Source organism: Tetrao urogallus, assembly GCF_951394365.1.
Source record: "Tetrao urogallus genome assembly, chromosome: 7".
NCBI classification, from domain to species: domain Eukaryota; kingdom Metazoa; phylum Chordata; class Aves; order Galliformes; family Phasianidae; genus Tetrao; species Tetrao urogallus.
Window position 1 is genome coordinate 6,158,086 of NC_136820.1, and position 21,117 is coordinate 6,179,202.

At 38.7% G+C, this 21,117-nt stretch overlaps 1 protein-coding gene across 1 annotated transcript in view; it reads right to left on the bottom strand.

Moving 5' to 3' along the window:
* The window catches only part of ELMO1 (engulfment and cell motility 1), a gene marked incomplete at both ends in the record, with an annotated part of 245,247 nt that overhangs the window by 196,469 nt on the left and 27,661 nt on the right, over positions 1–21,117 (bottom strand). Inside the window, 2 exons of the mRNA XM_079538185.1 lie at positions 4,120–4,155; positions 14,993–15,162. Coding sequence (XP_079394311.1) covers positions 4,120–4,155; positions 14,993–15,162 — 206 coding nt within the window. The remainder of the gene's footprint in view (positions 1–4,119; positions 4,156–14,992; positions 15,163–21,117) is intronic.

The following is a 21,117-nucleotide window of genomic DNA, read 5'->3' on the forward strand; positions in this document are numbered from 1 at the left end:
AGTCATACAAAAAGTCCAAAAAATGTTGGGGCTTGCTTCACAAAATCTTTCAGGAGAGCACACAGCACAAGGCACAACTATTCTGTAAATATCAACCTCCTGCTATTCTTGCAAAATGACCTAATGGTTTGACAGTAATTCCTGATGAAGGTGCTTTTAAATGCATGTCATTGTGGCAAGAGGGAAGAGCAATCAGAAAGACACACTGTATAACTGCAATTTCATCTCTCACTAACACTGACATTTTAATGATCTGTGTCATTAAACAGCTTGCACAATCCCTCTCCAGGGCTCTGGCTTGTGTACTTCTGCTGGGACAGCTGATGTCTCCCATTTTCTGCTATGTGGCCCCAATCACTGCAGATATGGGCGAGTTGGTGATGAGACACCTCCTCACTCACCAGCTCACAGCCAAAGTCTCAGAAGAAGCAAACACCTGTGGTCTGCAAGGCCATCGACCAACCCAGTGTGAGCCATTCCAGCATGGATGCCTACTGCTCTGATCCAAGGCCTGAGCACCTCAAGCCCTGGGACAAATTTGCAGCTGTGTTTCAAATTATTTTACCTGCGTGTCTTAGGCAAAGATCAGGGCAGCACCTGCTGATTAATGTTCCTAAGAATTTTCTGCATTCTTACTTTCTGAAACTGAGGAATTCCATATACGTTTAATTTTTCTTTCCTAAAAAGAAAAGGAATGTGCATGTGACCCTGACCACCATGTCTATCACTTGTCTTCATCACTATCAACTGTACAAGGAAAACTATCTTTTTAATGAGGTGTGCTATACAGTTTACAGATATATATATAGAGATAGATATATGAATACACGGAGATATATTTATATAGAGAGAACTATGTCTGATATCCTGAAAGATGCCTACAGCAATTTTAATTTCTTTTCAAATTAAATTAATGGGACGTGAGCAGCAAAATCCCTCAGATGTTTTTGAACAAGATGCATCTACCAGCTCATTTTTGGGTCAAATCTAATTGTGCAGAGGAAAGGCAGCAAAGAGAAACACTAACTGGGCAGGAGGCAAGAAGGGGACTGGAGCCTACTGCCAGCTGCAGGGGTTAAGGAAGTGGTTAACTTCCAATCCCTTGTCATTTAGCAACTGTGCTCACAGCCCAACACTGGGCAGCTGAAAGGGCCTTACTGCAAGGATGGCCAACATCAGAGTATAAACAGCCCTGCAAATGAGACTCTTCAAGTATAAAAGGCCATAAATAAATTTGAGGAGGGAAGCTGGATCTACCTAAATCAGAAGAGGACAAGGGCTCTGGAAAAGCCATGGGGGCAAGAACCTCAGCCTCAATGAAGTTCAATGATAGGATACTCTGCAAGCACAGTGTGAACCTCTTTCATTGCTATGACTCGACTCTTCTTCATTGCTTCTACACTTCCTTGGTTCTTAAATAACCTTTCCAAAGGTAAAGCTAAGCCTCCACATCAGACTAGGGTCAATTCACACCTACTTATTCTATATGTCATAAACCGACTGAACAACCTGCAGGTAGCTGCTCCTGTTTTTGTAGGTGATGACAGAAAATGCTCTTAACTACTACACTGCAATTGACACAGATTATTTTTTTGCAATGCACCAAACACTACTCAAGTATTTTTGTTGGTACAGTTTCACTGCATTCATTACAAAGGATCAACCGTACTGATTTTAAAGTAACTGCACTCCCAAAAAACCTGGTATTTGTATCCCTGGTATTACAGCCTCTCTAAGCTTGTGAATTAACTCCAATTACAAAAACAGACTTTGAATTTTAAACAGAACTTAACTATTCTTGAATAAATTCGGGTGTAGATACTCTTATTATGAGGTATGACTTAATCCACTTTTAGGTACATTAAGCAATTGTCAGCATGGAAAGGTAGCCCAGAGGAGCTATTACACATTGGCTCTTCAGGCAGATGATTAGAGTTACCTTTTCTCTTCTTTCCCATCTTTTCAGCTCATGTTTTTGCTCATTTCATGGTAATTTCCATAAAAAGATACACTATTCTTAAAAGGCTAAGAATAAGGATCTATGCAGAAGCATCACTTTCCAGACAGCATGGTTTGACTACAATTAAGTAGTCAATTGATATGGCTGTTCCACAGGGAATTTTCTTTTAAACCGAGCATTAGCCAGCATGAGATAAAGGAAATCCTGAAACATAATGGGAATCTGTAAGACTAAAAGGACAGAGAAAAGAAACTCACATTTTAGAATATGAATTTCCTTCAGTGGATAAAAGGTATTAAACGTGTCCTCTCTACAGAAGTGAGGTTTTAATTAAGTCATCTTCTCCAGGTCAGCATGTGCAAGCTGCCAGAGATAACGTGAAATACTTGGGCTTTATGAAACATCCCATCCTGTAAATCAAAAGAAACTTTTTCTTTCAATTAGCATTTGGCTTCTTTAGAGTAACTAATAATAAAGACAGCAGCAAGAGGCTGCAAAGTTTTTATGTTTTGTTTGTTGTATTACATGCTGAAATCTTTTTTTATTTTCATCAATCTTTCTCCCAATAATTCATGGTGAAAAGAATTTAGGATGCTTCACAACAATCATACAGCACTTTACCTTCAAAGGTTATGAATAAACCAAGTTCCAGAGATACCAATTTCATGGCCTGCCCAGTGGGGCTGGCATCTTAGTACAATCACAAAACTCCGTGATTTTAATTGTATCGTTTCATTTACTACTCAAGGAAATCAGAATATTAAATTGTGTGCCCTGATATAAATTGAACCTCATCCATTTAGCATTCAAGGTTAAATACACTCTAGTCACACACAAATTTATTTCTACCATGTTCACCGACGTGCTGTACTACAATGATCAGTAAGTACCCTCCAGAGGAGGGTAAGGCCTTGCTCCCATGGGTAAACATGACTAAATTGTGCCACAAAACCCACAGCTTAATTCAGGTCATCACATAATCGGGTTCTTAGACCAGGGCTCAAAGCAACTTTAAGTCAGCACTTCAGAACTTTCCTGAGACTGTTCAGAGGACAATCATATTATTGTGTGTAAAAAAAAAATACAAGATAATAGAATTTGGGAACAGAGTGGTGCTGATGGAGTATAACTGCTGCTCACACACAAAAAAACCACCCTACTTTCAAATCAACGAGGGAAAAAAACCAGCATCAAAATGCACAGGAGGCATCCCAGCAGGAGCGATGCCGCCAAGAATTTTGAAAGCCTCATGGCATTTTAATTATTTTTCTCAGAATCTCAACTTTTATATTAAGAAATGTTATTCCATATTAGGTTGAGGAAGAGAATGTAGAGGAAGGATTTAAGGTTTTTGCCAAATTTATGGCTACTGTTTAATTTATTAGGCAATGATTTAATGATTAACGTTTCAGCAGCTTTGTGAAAGCACGATTCAGCATGGATTTGGATGGGAAGCTGCATTTGCTGCATGATAAGCCACATCAGAGTGACAGATGCACACTTAATTGATTAATTACTCTTTTGCTTGCTTGGGTTTCAGCTATACTTGATGTGATGAACTTGCAAGCCAATCAGTGCACTAAAGAACATCCCTCAGGATCCCAATTTATTAAAGCCTATGAAGTGTGTGCTTAACTTGAAGCATACAGAAGAATTCAAACAAACATGCCCTAGAAGTTCCTAATAAGAAACCCTTCAGAATATTGCAGTTTCTCTTTATGCAGTTATCTGTAATAAATAAAACTAACTGGGACCAGAAAATAACTGGAATCCAAAATGGCACAGTGACCCTTATCTCACTAATATAAACAGTTGGAATTGTCTAATATTGATCACGTAAGTCAGACAAATTTAAAAGGGGAACATGGAGAAGGCAGGGAAATGATTGCTCGAATAATAAAATAATAACAATTAAAAAGCCCCTTAGTTAGGAAATTGGGTAGGTCCTTGCAGAAGTTACAGAATTAAAGCACCCATTCCATAAGCAAAGCAAAAAAGGCCGCATCAGATAAGTATCAAAGAAGAGAAAACAGAGGTTGAAGATTGGCTGAATGAATAAGCACAGATGTATTTACATATAAAGATTAGCGCAAGGGCCTGAACTCACTCATGCAAAAGAAGAGGAAGTGTGCAAGGTGATGATCTAATCAGGTTCTTACCAGGGCTTCATTATCTTCTGCAATTTCTGATATCGTCTGTAAAATTAAAACTTGCACGTGAGGAGATGCACTTTAAAACACCCACATACTATTTATCTATGCATATACACACGCACACTTAATTCATAAAATTCAAAAGACACAGTAGAAGGCATTAAATTACAATTTGCTGTGAACAAAAATAGTTCTGGTACCTGCTAAAGGAAGCTACATTCAAAATTAATTTTAAATATTTGTTCAGAATGTTCCTGCTAATAAAAAAGCAAAAGAAAACAATAAAACATTAAACATTTCTCTAAAATGGCTTTTAAATTCAGTTGCATTTATACAGCAGTTCAAAACCACCTGCACTGCCTCCACAACACTTGGCTCGTGTAGTAGTCTTATTCCCACAGTGTGTGTCAACTCACTCTTTTTTAATTCACAAATTGATGGGCATAGAATCATAGAATGGCCTGAATTGAAAAGGACTCATGGAGACCATTGGTACTGGATGAACCCACTTGGAAAAGGCAACGATCCATACAAAAATATAACTTATTGTTTCAGATATGAGGATGTTCACCTGCACTGCCAGCCCTCAGCATGGTGTGGTCACTTTCCTAGGAGCTTCAAAACAATTTGTTCCTAGTTGTAGCAAGGCCTCATGTACCTCAGTTAATAGGCTTTTTTTTATTTAGACATTTCCTGGATTTTCTGATACAGTGTTATGCAAAATCAGTGAACAAGAAGTCAATATATTACTGCATTTGGGAAACTGGACGCCATACAGTAAGGGAGAAAAAGTGCATTTGATCCATAGAATCAGAATATCCAAAGTTGGAAGGGACTCACAAGGACCTCCATGTCCAACTCCTGGCTCCACACAGCACCACCCCCAATTCCAACCCCTACGATGAAAGCGTTGTTATATTGGGGTGCCTAAAGCTGCACAGGAGAGTAGAGCAGGAAAATTCCTTCCCTCAGTCAGCTCTAATCCACTAATCACAGTTTGCAAGTCAACCTCCTGCTATTAACTGCCTCCAGAACTGCTGATAATGCTACTAAACAAACTGAAGAGATAACCAATGGTAAAAATGGCATCCAACACAAGTAACTAACTTCTAAAACATCACTTAAACCAATTAAAATAAATCAGTCTCATACTTTGCCTATTTCTTTGTTTCCCAAATCTGTTTCACAGGTTTCTTTCATGCATTTAGATGCAGCTTCTGGGCAGACCAGTGTCCCAGAGGAGATCAAGGAGATCCCTGCTTCTTCCCTGTCACCTTCTTCCCAGCTCTTCCCCTTCGTGTTTGCCATTCGGTCCACAATTGTTCAAAGACTTCAGTTATCTGCAACTGTTGATTCCATTTGCTTTCCCAGAACTTGAACAGATTATTTTCCTTCTGTACAGCACCTCCTCCTACCTTGTATTTTCCATTCTCTTTGAGCATAAGCAATGCTGTGCTTTCTATCTAGGCTGTACATATGTATGTAGCATCTTTTCAGGAAGAAGAGCCCTCAGGGAGGGCAGCTTTGTGGATGGAGAAAACAAAAGTACAGCATCACAGGTACAGCAGCTTGGAATCAGTTCATTGCTAGCTGTGAGCTCAAGTGGTTACCATGTATTCTGGCACTGAATGAGCTATTATAGCTCAAATTAGAAAAATGACAGGATTTTGTTACTGGGTTTCATGGCTTTTTTTAATTTTCTCATGCCCCAGATATCTGTGTAGCCAGTACTAATGACGGCGAACAAGAAATATGAGAATCATACCTTTGTGAGAAGGGGAGAAAGTTCCCCCTCAATATGCTTTAGTAACATAAAAGCTCTAAGTATTACATGTAATAAGAGAGCCCAAACTGAGCAGAATGTCCTTCCTGCACTTCTGACAAGGGAGTGCTTCCTTGCTGCACGAGACTGTGCTAAACCATAACAACATCCCAAATGTATTCTCTCAGCTCCCAAGTGTGCATGCATCTAAGCAACCTCATGCAGCACATGCCAACAAAATTTCATCGCATCCTTCTAAGGTAAGTGGCAAGGAAATTCAAAACTGGCTCTGTGTCTGATGTCACAAAGGTGACATCAAAGAGAAAAAAGAGTGGTGTTTGTATACTGGTAGAACTTCAAAAGGCAGGCACAATTTGCCAGAGATTGTTCACAACAGGCTATAATCAGGTACATTTTCTCCATGACTAAATTCAGGGATTAAAGAATAAATATCTTAATTCTAGAACAAAAACATTTAGACATTGTCTTTCTTAGCATCTGCAGAATCCTTCCCCACCTTGAGTCAAGTGGCAATTAGTTAACTTGAGGTGAGAAGATATACAATATGAAAGGAAAATACAGAGAAAATTTAATTACATAGGTCTCTTCTGATGAAGCAACATGAAGTACATTTTGACTTGAGAGGAAAAATAACCATATTACAGTGAACAATTTCTATCAATCTCTGTTCCTTGTGCATGTGACAGGAGCAGCAATCAAAAACATTAAATGCTGTAGTAATATTGTACAGGATGGTTACAGATGCTGTTATTTCACCACAAAACTAGTGCAGGTCATTATCTAAAGGAGTGCACGCTATTTTCATCCCATCATTAAACTAAAGGCCTAAGATAGAAGAACTCTTATTATAAGGAACTCTGCTCATGGTCACCCACAGACCACACTTGAAGCTAATGCTCAAGTGGCAATCAAGCCAACTCTTCCAGCAAGGCAATCTAGAAAGGAACAAGCACAGCCTACCACCTCCATGAGATTTCATCTTCCTGTATATACACAACTGCTACTCCTCCCAGCGGCAGCCAGCCAGTTCTGCAAAACACTTCCTGGGTAACTTGTCATAGGCATGGTCAATAATGCTGAAAATCTTGGTGATCTAGAAAAAGACTGCAATGAACTTCATGCCTACATTTATCATTTTTTAGGAGCTGCGTCTCAATTGCACTTGCACAGATGTGAATAAAACCATAGTCAAACATAAACATCATGAGGGCAAATTAACTAGCATTTGTGAAGTGGTGAAAGCCATAAAAGCAGACAGCAATTTTAATAGGAGGAGAAGTAACAAAACAAATGCCAACATAATGCAAAATAAACATTAACGACAAATTACTGGATTAGACATTTTGCTACAGTAATACCTCCCTGTTTGGCCTCAGAGGAATTCTGTGATACATTTCTGGCTGAACCCCAAGGAGCAGCAGTTCCCTTTGGACCTCCCCAAGCCATACAGATCTTACTCACACTGCACTGCAGGTTACATTATGTCAAAAACGGCTTCCAGCTGAGACCAGCTTAGCAAGGGCCTGTCTGGATCAACATCTACCTGTTCATGTGCAAAAAAACAACACAACAACAATGACGAAAGATATCCCAAATCTTACTGACAGCTGGGGTAACACATGCTGTACAATAAAGGCTGGTCTGCACTGGAAGAAACTGCTAAAAATTCTGTTGTCAGTACACACTCACTGGAGTTAGCTGCAACCAAGCACCTGAACCTGCACTGTTTGAATACATGCAGAGAGGGAGAACAATACCACTGAGGATAAAAGTTTTCCATGCAGTTGTGTTCCTTGTGAGGACCATTACTAGCAAAGGTAGAAATGCACAAGATCTTCCTCCTGGACAGAACAAAAACTAAGTGGATAATGGATGAAGGATCTGTTAACAACATTAAATCCGTATTCGGTTACTGCTTTTCAGGCAAACGAGCCCCTGTCCTGGGTAAGAGGCAGTATTTAAGAATCACAAGAAGACAAACACAAAGGAGTTCATTTGTGGATTCTGTCTGTATTAGGTGTGGCTATCACATAAACAAAGGCTGGGAATTGCTGTGGCCGGGGGGTTAAAATGTATTATTTGGATGAAACCTGCAAAATAAGTGTGAAGGAGTGCAGCAGCACGGCACTTCTCACAGCCACAACAACCCACAGCCACCGCAACTCGAGACAAAAACATTCTGGAAAAGTTGCAGAAGCGGAGATTTTAATGAACTTGCCTCCTATTTTTTGCTGTTTCCTCCAAAAAAACAAAACAAAACCCACTTTCATATGGAATTTTAAAAAGATGAATGGATGTATTTTGTCTGCCCCTTGATACTCTGAAGAATATTTGGAAACATAAATCCACTGCACAAATGTCTCTTTTTAATCACATTTCACAAAAGTGGTTGCCAAACCAAAACCACCATTACTGTTTCCTCTCTTCTCCCTTGTTTCTGTCAACAAGGTGTTGAAATCAACACTTATCTGGGGACATTTAAATGCTAATATTTTTAAGCTCAGGTCAAGTAAGAAAAGGAATCCTGGAGTAAAGCCATGTAGGATGAGGGGAATGCAGGAATGCCGCAACAGTTCTCCTCATTTTCCTTCCAAAGGTGTGATGGTTCATTCTCCCATCATTAATATCTCCACAACGGAATAACAGCTTAACCTGATTTTTATATACTGCTCAGGATTTCTGCCTCACAGACAATGGTCACACAATCCCGACATTACAGAAGTGCTAAGAAATGAAGATTGCACAAAGTCCCTGTTGGATGGGAATCAATGTTGGCAGCAATGTCAGATTAAGTAATCTGCGCTTCCAGGTGAAGATTCACAGTAATGACTGAGCCTAACAGCCTACTGCTGTCAAAAGAAAGATTATTTTCCTTCCTCCACTGGCTGGCTTATTTTCCAATGGATTAGCAAACTGAATTGGCACTCTAAGGAGTCAGATGAGCATTGGAGCTGATCAAGTGTTGAGATGATCAAAAGAGGGAGCAGGGACTATGCAGTCAGCAGCAGGGAAGGGTAGAAAAGAACTACTTCATTTAGCAAAGACTGACTAGCTTAGCACTGCGCATGTCTTCTCAGAAAGAAAATCATTTTCCACTTAGACAGTTGTGCTGGTATAACTGTTTTCTGGGGCAACACGATGAGCTCAGTAAGGGAGCTAAACTGGGTCAAGGGATATTCTATTAAAAGTAGACCTTATTGTTACTCTTAATAATCCAGACAATTTTTCCAGTCTTGCAATAAATTGTATTGGCATGACTTTCCAGACAAAGCAGGACAGGAACAAGTGGCTGCAAGCAAAGGCTGCTTAAGTGTTTTGACAGCAGTACTGAAATACTCATCAGACTGGGTTGGAAAAATGTATTAGCAGGTATGTGAGCAATTGTCCCAAAAAGTGTGTTAAAGTCGGAATAACTCCAACCTGCATTCCATTTTCCAGTAGACTGGTATGCTGCATTATCTCTCTAAGACAAGCCAAGAGCTAGTATATCACTGAACAATACAATTTGTCCTTTAAGGTATGCATAATTGCCATCTTGATGATGTCTAGTTGTAGGGCAGCCACCCCACAACTGCACGTGTCCATTCAATAGATGACCCATTTTAGCTGAGAAGTAAATAACCCATACAAATGCACATTTACTGAAAAGTTTACCTGAATCTGATATAGCTACATTCATCACATTTCAATAGCATGATGACAAAAACCACCACTATTTGAAGCAAGTTTTTCCCCTCTGATCTGGGCACTAAGCAGCTGCATCTCCCTTAAAATTAAAACCAGACAATGTGGAACCATGTCCGAGCAGCATCAATCAGCACACTTCTATGACACTGCTGTGCTACAATACAGCTACTCAGTATAGCCACAGCTATGAAGCAGATCCCTGAAGAACTTCCTTCCCTAAAGCAACAGAAATTATTCTGGTTACTGTCAAGACAGCCAGGCTTTGCATAACTTCAGCTAGGCTCAGCTTTTTGGCAAAAACTGCCCATGATTTCAGCCAAACGACAAGTGACAGAGACAGCAACACTGCCAAAAAAACAAAACAAAACAAAACAAAACCACTACTGAAAATCAGGGTCTTCCCGCTTTTCTTCCTAGTCATGAGATGATGATGATTATTATTACTACTACTGGTAGTGACAAAAATACATTCAGGTTCCTCTCATTACATCAGTCTTCCAACATTTATGCTTTGCGACTTATATTTTCCTTATCTTATTTTATAGAGAACCAGTGGGGCTCTTTTTGGCCTTTTAAGGAAGGCTGACTCTTTTCCAGTTACACACCTCATCTGATACATTAAGAAAAGAAACACCACATCTTTACTAGTCTGTAACATCAGAAAGACTATACAGCTGTAATTTTCCAAAAACATCAATACTGGACTAGACTGTGGAATATCTCTCTGAGTGACCTACATTATCTCAGATGGGGTAGCAATGAGAAATGATCATTTCTTCCAGTTTGGCTCCTGAATGCATTTTTCATCAGTCAGTACAGTATTTAGGAGCCCCTAACATTGCTTTCCTTCTCCCTCCTTTTAGTGCATTGCAGTCTGTGGAGGGGAGCACAAGAAATACAGCCTCTACTCTTCCCTTTTGCACTACCTATAAATCCAACCAGACAGCATATTCAGCTTCCCTCAAACAAGCAGAAACTGGGCTTTAAGTGAAAACTAGTGCTAGGAGTGCTATGGAAAGCCATTTGTGAAGAAGTCTCTTCTAAGGAAAATAACTGTTTGTATACATACCCCTTCTGTGATAAGGATGCACCAAGTCTAAGAAATAATTCAACATCATGGATAATTACAAAAAGAAATCACCATTTAGTTGTTCTTCATGACTTAACTTGTATTGCAGTCTCTCCTATAACTTAGAGGTCACATGAACCACAAAAATAAACCTAAACCAAACTTTTTTGTTATTGTTTAATAAAAGACTCACAACACTGGAAACAAGGACGAGCCTGAAGGCAAAACAAAAATGAGCCACCTCAACCAGCAGGATTAAGATGGATGTGGACAGTTTCTGAGACATGCTGCCTCTGCGATAAGATAAATATATCCACATGGACAAGATGCTCTCTCAAATTCCCATGAGCCCCACACATCCTGCAATCTGCTCACCACCAATCCCTATGGCTTTGTCCCAGCACACACCATGCCTACAGTTCCTTTGCTCTAAGCACAAGGCACTCAAGGAGACCTAGCCCAAATTATTGTAGCTACATATAGCACTGGTAACACTTTTGACACACAATAAAGACGTAAATAAGCAAAATAACTATTACAAAAAATCTAAAAAGACCTCTCTCAGTTTGTTAATTTTTTAATTTCATTATCAACAAGCTGGAATGTATTTTTTTAATACATTCTAGCTTCCTTCAATATACAGGGATATAACATATGGAAAATTACTAGCAAAATACTAAAAACTCAGGACTTTCATTCCCTTGCTCTGGCCACTATACTTTCATAGGCATCAGCTTCACTGAAATAATTAGTAAGTAGCACAATAAATAAAGTCAACTATAAATACAGCATAGGCCTCTTGTTGAAAGTTAGCTGGAGTCTTGATTTCCAGTAGCTGCCCTCTAAAATTTAATTACAGGTTCAAATTATAACTTAAGAGCTGCCCTTAACATGAGCTCCACATGCAAAGAAAACCTCAGAGCAACCTTACACTGAGCATGATCGTACTTCTAATGAGCACTGTTTGCCCCTTTGGGGAAAATAGAGAATAAAGCTTGAATTAACAAAATCCATCATTTTCTAGCACAGCTGCACCACTCCATGAACAGAGGCCTCACTCAACCTGGGCTCTTCCAACACAGGGCTCTCCTCAGCTGCATAAACTCACAGGCAGCCAGCATAGCACACAAGAGAGGCTGCATGCAGAACAGCATCAGACTCATCTCCTGCGATCCCTCAGAGACTTTATGCCAATCGCTGGGCTCTAATACCAGAGCAGACAAAAAAAGAAAGAGGAAAACAAACAAACAAACAAAAAACCCATACATCTTTTCTGCATTTATTCATGTCCTTTTCCTTTGTGGTAGCTGCAAGTCTCAAAATGAGCAGAAATCTGCGCAAAACCAAAGTGAATATTTCTCAAGTTAACAAGCTGTATTGGCTTTGTGAAGTATCCAGACAACAGAATCAATTCAAGGTAGGCAGAAGGGCTGCTCTGGAGAGCAAGGAGTAGCACAGGAGAGGGCCTGGAGCTGGACCAGCTGGGCTACACACAGCAGCATCAAACTGTCAGGGTTCCTCAGCTACATGGTTGAGTTGTAGTCTCATTCAGTCAAGGCTGACTGAACAGTAACTCAGTGGTGGGTAAGACATCTGCACAGTAATGATATACACTGAGGGTATCTTTACAAAATACAGTGCCTTCTGAAACAGCCAGAGAAGTTTCTGTACTTTCCTCAAACCTCTGCCTGCTCCTTCCTCCTTCACCACTGCCCCATGCAGTGTGGATATTACACTAATTCCATTTGCTTTTCCTTGTTAGCCTAGAACACTCAAAGACTGCTGTTTGCTCAACCCTCTTCTCCATATATTTCTCTCCTTTATATCCCACACATAGTTTGCTTGCTTACAGGTCATTTTGACAAGCTTTTTTGTTGTAATAATCAAGTAAAAAAACAAAGAAACTATATCAAGGATTCTTCTGTAGAAGTACTTTCTCTACCAGCTTAATGTGCTAAAACATCAAAAGTCCAATGAACAACTGACTCTAAAGTAGCAGGTCAGGATCAATAGCTTGAAGTCAAACCAGAAAGGGAAGCAGCAGTACCACAGCAGGCTTAGGTTACTGAATCTCTTGATATCAGGATTTGCTGCTTTCATTAAATCTCAAGTGCTGTTAAACATGTTTATCAGACAGTGATGCAAAGCACAGAAGTGTAATGGAATGTACAGTGCAGCACAGATGATGTCCCTTCACAAAAGGAGACTTGGTTAAAAACAGAAGCATGGGCCACTCAAAATCTGCAGAATGTCTAGGTTGGTAAGCATGAAAAAGCCTGCAGTCAGTACTGACTGCTCACCAACACATGAAGATGCTGGAAATATTTACTGTCTGCATCTTTGTTCATTGCCTGAACTAGACAGCATTTCTCCACGCAGGCAGAAACGCTGAAAAATAGATTAGACAAACAGTTTGATCAATGCCTCTCTGGTGATACATTACACCAGTTAAAAGGAAGAATCTGAAATTCCTCCAAATGAAAGTCACTTCTAAAAAACAGCAGTAGTAATGCAACAGACTAGTGCAGCCTACCAGCCTCCTATGTGCTTGAAAACATGTGCCCTCAGCAGGAATTGTTACTAGACAAGTTGCTGCGTACTTCTTTCAATATCAGTGCTGGTTAAAGTAGTTTTTCCTCCCAGAATGTTATTTTTAATCCAGAACAGTATGGTGCAGCTTGGCCTAGCTCTCAGCTACAAAACAATAATACAGACACATCTAAAGGGTAAGCAGGGCTTCAGCCTTGATGTAGCTAAAAGAAATGTTAAAAAAATTTAAAAAGAAAGAATGGTTTTTGTTTCAGTACAAAGTATAATGCTGTAATCTCAACACCTTCAGCAGTGGAGTAAATAAGCCACTGAACTAAATCCATGACAAAACAAACTACATTTTTAAATTGCTTGTGATCTTTACAGGTTTATCTGCACATGTCAATCTATATGATTTTATATTAGTTCACTGGGAAGTGGTGGACGTAACTTTGTTTGTACTATTACTAACTTAAGCCTATCTTTAGCTTTAATTTAATTTGGTCCTTAAACATGAAGCATATGAACATAAGATGACTTGACAAATGTATGGGGAAAAAAAGGCTTCTAGATACTAACTTAACGTAGTATGTCCCATAGACCACAGCATTGCAAAAAATAAGACCATAAACCCAAGACACTGAAGATGAAATCAGGACATACTGTAACTCCAGTGTATCACTGGACTTAGGCAGTGAGGATTCAAAGTCCAACGTATCGCTGTAAACGGAACAGGCAGCCATCAGCAAAAGTATGCTCTGACATTTTCCAAGATAGCAAACTAGACTGCAGACATTTTTTTGCGGGGTAAGGACAAATTTCCAGTACATCTTGCTGAGATCATAACAGATGATTGTATTTCAAACCCCATTCACTACTTTTGCTTTACTCCCTATATTATTCACTTTCTCAAGCCTGAGGAAACACAAGCACATTTGAAAAGATTTAGACTGATTGCAGCAACTGGCTTCTGATGTCTAGTCCACAAGACTGAATATCCTCAATGAACGAGAAGGCCATTTTCAGAGTATTTACTTTCTCTCAGCAGAGTGTGAGGGAATTATTGATTTCTTCACTTGTAACAGAAGTTCACACTGCAATGCACTAAAAACTCACTTGAATTCAAAAGTCTACTTGAAGTATTAACTGTTAAAACATAATTTAATAGTGCAACAATTCATCTGATACATTTCTGGTAGCAGCACCCACAGTAAGACAACAGAAAGTCATCTGGTTCAACCACAGTTCAAAGTTTCACCAGCGGTGAAAATTGGTAAGATGTTTCGGCAAAGCAAACAGATGGGATTTTCAGATGTCAGCTCTCAATTTTAATAAGTCATTATTGTTTGACAAACCTTAGCCAGAATTAAAGTAATAAAAACAGAAATAAGATGCTAACACTAACTTTTGCTGTTACAGGCTCTACAACGTTCCGAGAAACGTTAAATTTAAAACACAGTTTTCACACATCACTTAAATATCACCATTTAAAGACACTGTCAATGATGCACATCAATTTCAAAGGGAAGAAAGTAGGACCACATCCTTCCTCAGTACTTTACAGCATAGTAGGTACTTGTGACTTTGCTCATACCCTTCTTCCACCAGCCCACTGTTAAGGAAAATTAAAAGTACGTACTACATTCTCACTGAAACTGAATATACTCTCCTAGCAGCAGAGAACTATATAGATCTTTCGTTTTAAGCCATCTTAAAAGTTGTATGTAAAAATACTTTAGGCAATCAAAACGAGAGAGAGCCAATCCACATTTCATACAGGAAAAACACCACAATTTAAATGGAATACTTACTCTGTGCCACTTTCAACCATTTGTGTTAGAAGAGAAATGCCGTCTAGGTTTATAAATTCTTGGGCAAATGTAACATCCCGTGAGTAGTTGGCTAAGTCTTTCAGTGCTTCTAACTTTGCATCCATACTGGAAGACTGGATCCTCTCATGGAGCTGCTGTGCGTTTTGAGCCTGAAAGAGAAATAAAACGTATAAAATAAAAACAAAGTAACTTTTGTTACAATGGCAATAATAAATACCATGTTAGCACAAACAGGAATGATGACCATTAATGATATACAGCACTTGCAAGTAGCTCAGACGCATATTATTTTTACAAAATCTTATTGCTCATTTATTATTCCACCATTATGTATAATTATTTGGGTTGTTGCAAAATGGTAAGTTGAGCAATGGATAGATATCCCACCATGCCAGGGAAAACTCAAGCATTGTGGAAGACAAGACAGCCTTTGGCTTGAAGAGCTTTGTGTCATATTAATAGAAGTGGAAATAAAACAAATTAGATCAGGCAATATCAGTCTACCAATGGCAGCATTTTTTTTTCCTGAGAACACTTGACACTGGTTTACATACTTCTTGTCACCTTTAGTAACAAAGACCATATACTGTCCTAGTCAGGTTATATCAATAGAGCCCAGCATCAAGTCTTCTGCTCCTTCCTCCTCATTTCTCTCCCATTTGTCCAGTGCCCATTTTAATCCCTGAATTCTCTCTACAAGGAGCATAGGAATGATTAATTCTCACATGCTACGATGTTACCATTCACACATCTTTGTTTAATATCTACTACTACTGTTAGTTCAATATCTACTGCTACTTTGTCCATTAACTCTTCCAATACAGTAGGAGGAGACAAAAAAAAAATCCAAACTGAACAATGATGACGTGAGAAAAGCTAAAGGGATATTTAAATGAAGAGTATCAAACAGCCTTCCTGTTGAGCTGTACAAATACTTACGTTTCCCATTTTCAATTTGATGTTTTCAGTTACCTGAACACAGTATCCAAGTGTCATTTAATTGCTAATCTAGCCAATACATCTAGCCAATTCTCCACTTTATATGCAGACACTTGTAAAACTCTGTTTTCCAAAATTCACTTTTTATCTGTACTGAATGAAAGGTCAGTGAGAAGCTATGAATCGTTAGAAAACCAGATTAACAGTAAATTCTGCTCAGAATTATTTTCTCTGAGATTATTCTTCTTCTAAGCAACAGAAGAATCAAAACGGGGGGGAAAAAAAAAAGTTTGTGCTGACAGACAATTCATTTTCTAAGGAATTTATATACCCTCCAAGAAGATAATCAAGAGATGATCATCTCTGCAGATCAACATCCTCAGATACTAGACATTTAAACAGAACACAGAAAATAAATAAATAAATAAAACAGTGGTGTTGTTATAGATGAAAACTCCTACCAACATAATCTTAGCTGCCTTACAAATATTAATAAATTAAATGTCCCAATACTCTCCCAGATCAGAAAATGTTATTATTTCCCATTGTTCACACATAAAAAATTAATGTATTGTCTACAGTTTTTGGTCAGAACCTATCTGCTGAAAAGAAGCCATGTACAGGGAAGAAATAACTTCTAGTTAAGATAACTGTGGTTAACATCGTTAACTAAGAGAAACAGAATATCTTTAGTCCTGAGCTATTCTATTCCTTAAGCATTAGATGGTACAGCTACAGCAGTTACATCACCTATAACAAGGCAGAATTCTGTCATCCAAACTGTCTCTTGGCCACCTAAGTTAGCTACTCTCATCAATTGGTTTGAGCTGCAGTAGAGAAATGACGGCCTTCTCTTTGTAATGACAGTGGTTGTCTGAATGGTAATCACACATAAGCAGGTGATAGGCTAAATCACTTGCCAAAACCCACAAAAAAAAAAAAAAAAAAAAAAAAAAAAAAAAAAATCCACTAATTTCCAGCTTCACAAAGTACTTCCTCCAAATCTTCCTTAGAGTGGGTAAGAATTCAGGGCAACCGCTATTACTGCAAGAAGTGATGTTCAACTGCCAGCTCATACCTCACCAGAAAAAAAAAAAAAGAAGCCTTAATTAAGCTATTTATTCTCAGGACTCCCCAGAATAACTGGAAGATGTCCTCTTTCTCAGAATATATGCAACGCCTGAATTCCCCTCCACCTCAGAAATGCAGTACTTTGGAAAGTCCTCAATACTGCCCTAAGAGCTTCACTCCTCTGACTTTGAAAAAGATTGCTTAAATTATTCAACCTATCTTAATGGCAGGTGCACATCTCCCACCATCTGTCACGGTTTTGGGACAGTACCACCCCTAATCCCTTACTACCTGCCTACTGAGCCTGCCTACTGAAGGCTATAGTCCTCCCGGATCTCTATGGGAAGGTCTTCTGAAGGCTTGTAGGCCTCATGAAAATAAAACAAATTGAAAAAGATGAGCAAAACACCAGGTTCACCGTGACTAAGCAGCATTCAACCAGCAAACTGGAGGGGCTGAAACTTGGGCAGCAGAGCTGTGACCCAGGTAAGTGGGTAGGGTCACCTCACGTATAGCACAGCAGAAAGCAAGCACGTATATGGGAACAGTGCCAGGAGGAATCATTGCTGTAACTGCTGCATAAACAGCCCCTCATCTTCATACACATTAGCAACAGCTTATTAATTGCCAAGTTCCCCCTTCCACTTGTGGGGGAAATCCTGCTTCAACCAAAGCCACCTGAGGAAGGGAACTGCTGCTGCATTTCTAGACTTCCATTGCACATGAATCTGGGAAAAAAGTTAACTTTCTTTCTCACCAAAACTGAGAATATCAGTATAGCAATGCAGGTTAACAGCTCACCTACACTACCAAACACCAGCAGGACCAGCCTTTCAACAGAGATGTGTTAGCCCTGGGTTCTGCGAAGCCAGTGAGAGTTTGCAATTCACAACGCTAAAACCAAAACATAATCTTAAATCTGAGACAGCCTCTGTGTCCTCCACAGAGCACAAAATCTATAGTGCCATGTTTCTTTGTCACAGATGTGGCTGAGTCCTGCCTTAAGCACATAAAAGAGAACTTACAAATACCATTGACTATATCAGACCAACGCTCAACATTCCATCAGCCAAGTTTCTACACAGCTGTACTTGATGCGCATTGAACAAGCTTTACATCCAACAAACCTTACTCCACTAGAATTGGAAAAGAATCAGCAATGACACAGCAGATCTTGGTCAAAGAGGTAAACAAATATTTCTGTCAGCAAAAATACCAGCACGTGTCTCAGTGAAAACATGGCCAAAAGGAGAGTTGTTGGCTATTGTCATTACAAACGCCCGATGGGTGAGAACATTACTACAGTGAATACCACGCAATTCTCTCAAGTCACCTAGGCCTTGTTGTCATAGCATTCATACATGCTTATGGAATGTACAGTTCATTTATGATTGCATTACAAAATGAAACTCAGATGAAATATGCTTTAACTACTTACCAGGGAGATATTTCAATGATTTACAGCCCATCAGTGGATGGACAGGAGAGCGCAGCTCATTAAAGCAACTGCACAACTAGCTGCCATGTCTCTGCTCTTACTGAAATATCATTCAAGTAAGAACAATAAATAAATACATAAAATCTGCCCAACTGAGAACCACTTTGAGAGAATTAACAGAAACACGTCTGTTCAAGTAAATGAAAGACAGCATTAACCGCTTTCTTATTTAGAAAGGCAGGAAGAGAGAAAACTTGTAGAATGTGTGCTGTAGAAGCCCAAGCATTTCAAAAGGTTATCAAGAGGAATAAACTGCATGTCTAGTCCAAAACAACTTGCTCCAAGGACAGCCAGAAAGGTTGCCCTTCGAGAGAAGCAGTGCTTAAAAGGAACAGCTTGATGAGATTGACAGATTAAAAAGAAAACTAATGACCTAAATCCAAGATGTGGCTTGCTTAGAGACTCAAATAGTCACTTGGAGGTTAAGAATCCCAAGATCATCCTAACAAAGGATTCTGTTGAACAAATTATCACTTCTTTGGCACCGAAGATTTTGTGCATCAAACTTTGAAAGCAAGTTATTATACATATGCACACAGAATATAAAATATTATATTATTTATATTAATATTATAATATAATATTAATTATATAATATTATATATATTATATAATATAATATTAATTATATAATATATAATAATATTATATATTATATATATATATATATAAACAGCGAGCCAAGGCGGAAGGGAAGATAAACATTCCAAACACAACCACTATCAAATATCAGTGTGCTAGGGAAGAAATCTGGACTCTATTGATTAAAATTATCTGTAGCTGTTTTACCATTACGTGATCATTCTTCCTCTTTCTTCTCTACAAAAAGAATAATAAAACCAAATACAAGCACTTTGATCTTCTCTGAAGACATTATTCACATTGTTTTCAGCTAGAATAGGGCACATAGACCATCACTAACTACCAAATGGAGCTTTTTTCTAACCAAACGTGCACTTCTGTGATTTCTTTTGAATCAATACATGTTGAAACTCTGTACTGGTTTCAGCTGCTACGTTCTCCTGGCACATCACAACCACTTCACCTACAAGTGAATATTCACAGGAAGCAATGGAGGAGCAGGTGTTTAAGTAACCATCACTGTATGCAAGCCAGATTCAACAGACTCAGTGAGTCTGACTAGCATTTGATGCTAAGTAGGCAATGAGATCCCATTTTAATTAGTAAAGGCATTAATTTTTAACATCTTTATGCAAATACTCAGCAAGTATAATTTGTGTCTGAAGCACCGTACAACTGAAATGCACAGAGTAGTCCTGTGCAACTGCTACATGCTGTTATGAAGGCAGAAACAGAGGAAGAGGGAAATGGCCATGTCTAGAGTAGTGTACTAAATTAAAGATAAAAGCATTAGAGATGCAAAGCCATACTTATTATGCAAATATGCCTAAAAGACATTAATGCAATCAGTAGCTACTTATGAATGTTTGAGAAGCAATGTTTGTTTCTTCCTTCCCCCACATTTGAAATAATCATTTTTTTTCTTACTACTTAAAATATTAATTTGGAAACATGAAAACAAAAGACTAAACATTTATCTACAAAGGGATAAAAACAATTCCACATCTCAAATCTTCCTCTTACATTATGAGCAGATAGATATAAAAGGAGCTCACCTACTTCGACATTCAGTGCTCTTGGTATAGAGTTTAATAATGAATTCATCATCACGTGATAAATACAAGCACCACCACTGACCTTTAAATAATTATGTATTTACCAGTCTTAAAGGTCATTATGTCAATTGAGCACAGGGATTAGATCCCCAAACTTCTACTCATTTGAGTATTTAGATGCATAAGTAAAAACTGACTGAAAACCCCTATGATTCTTTAGTATATATCTGCACAGATCACAGATAGAAGAAAAAAAAAAGCCCAACACACAACACTCACATCTGTAAAAGCATTCAGGGAGAACATCAGGATGAGGTTGAAGGGCTCAACTGAACCCCAACAAGGGAAACAAAGAAAAGTATGTGACAAAAGAATGATTAGGCACTCTAAGTGCCTCATTAGAAGAGGCAACACAATGATTCAACATTAAAGGCATATGGTTTATGAGCAAGCCCTGTTTTCCTAAGTACCCAAGAAGCTACTTTAAAATAAACTGTGATCGAATAATCAGTTCTGCTTGAAAGCCATTAAAATTTAAATTAAAAAAAAAAAAAGAGCCGTTTTCTTAGCTTAGTTTTCCCAGCTTTAGCAACCTTTCAAAATGATTAGTTGTAATGGGGAGGATTTGCAGGATCTGATCAAAAGAAACCTACAGCTGCAACAGTAGAAGGTTGGGCTCCTGCTGTGCTGCAGGACAGTGCTGTCCTTTTGGAACAGTCTCACACTCTGAAGCAATTATAGGTCATTTATACACCTAACCATCATCCACTGGAATATGAGTACCAAAAATAGGCAATAGCAATCTGGCATTTCAACTGACACACACATTCAAGCACAGTTATAAGAGAAACTTTGGATAAGTCCCTTCAGAAATGCAAACAGATAAACAGGTCACAGAGAACAGCAAAAAAAAATGCACAAAAGCATGAAGAATTGTTAAGAAAGTTGACAGGAGGGTG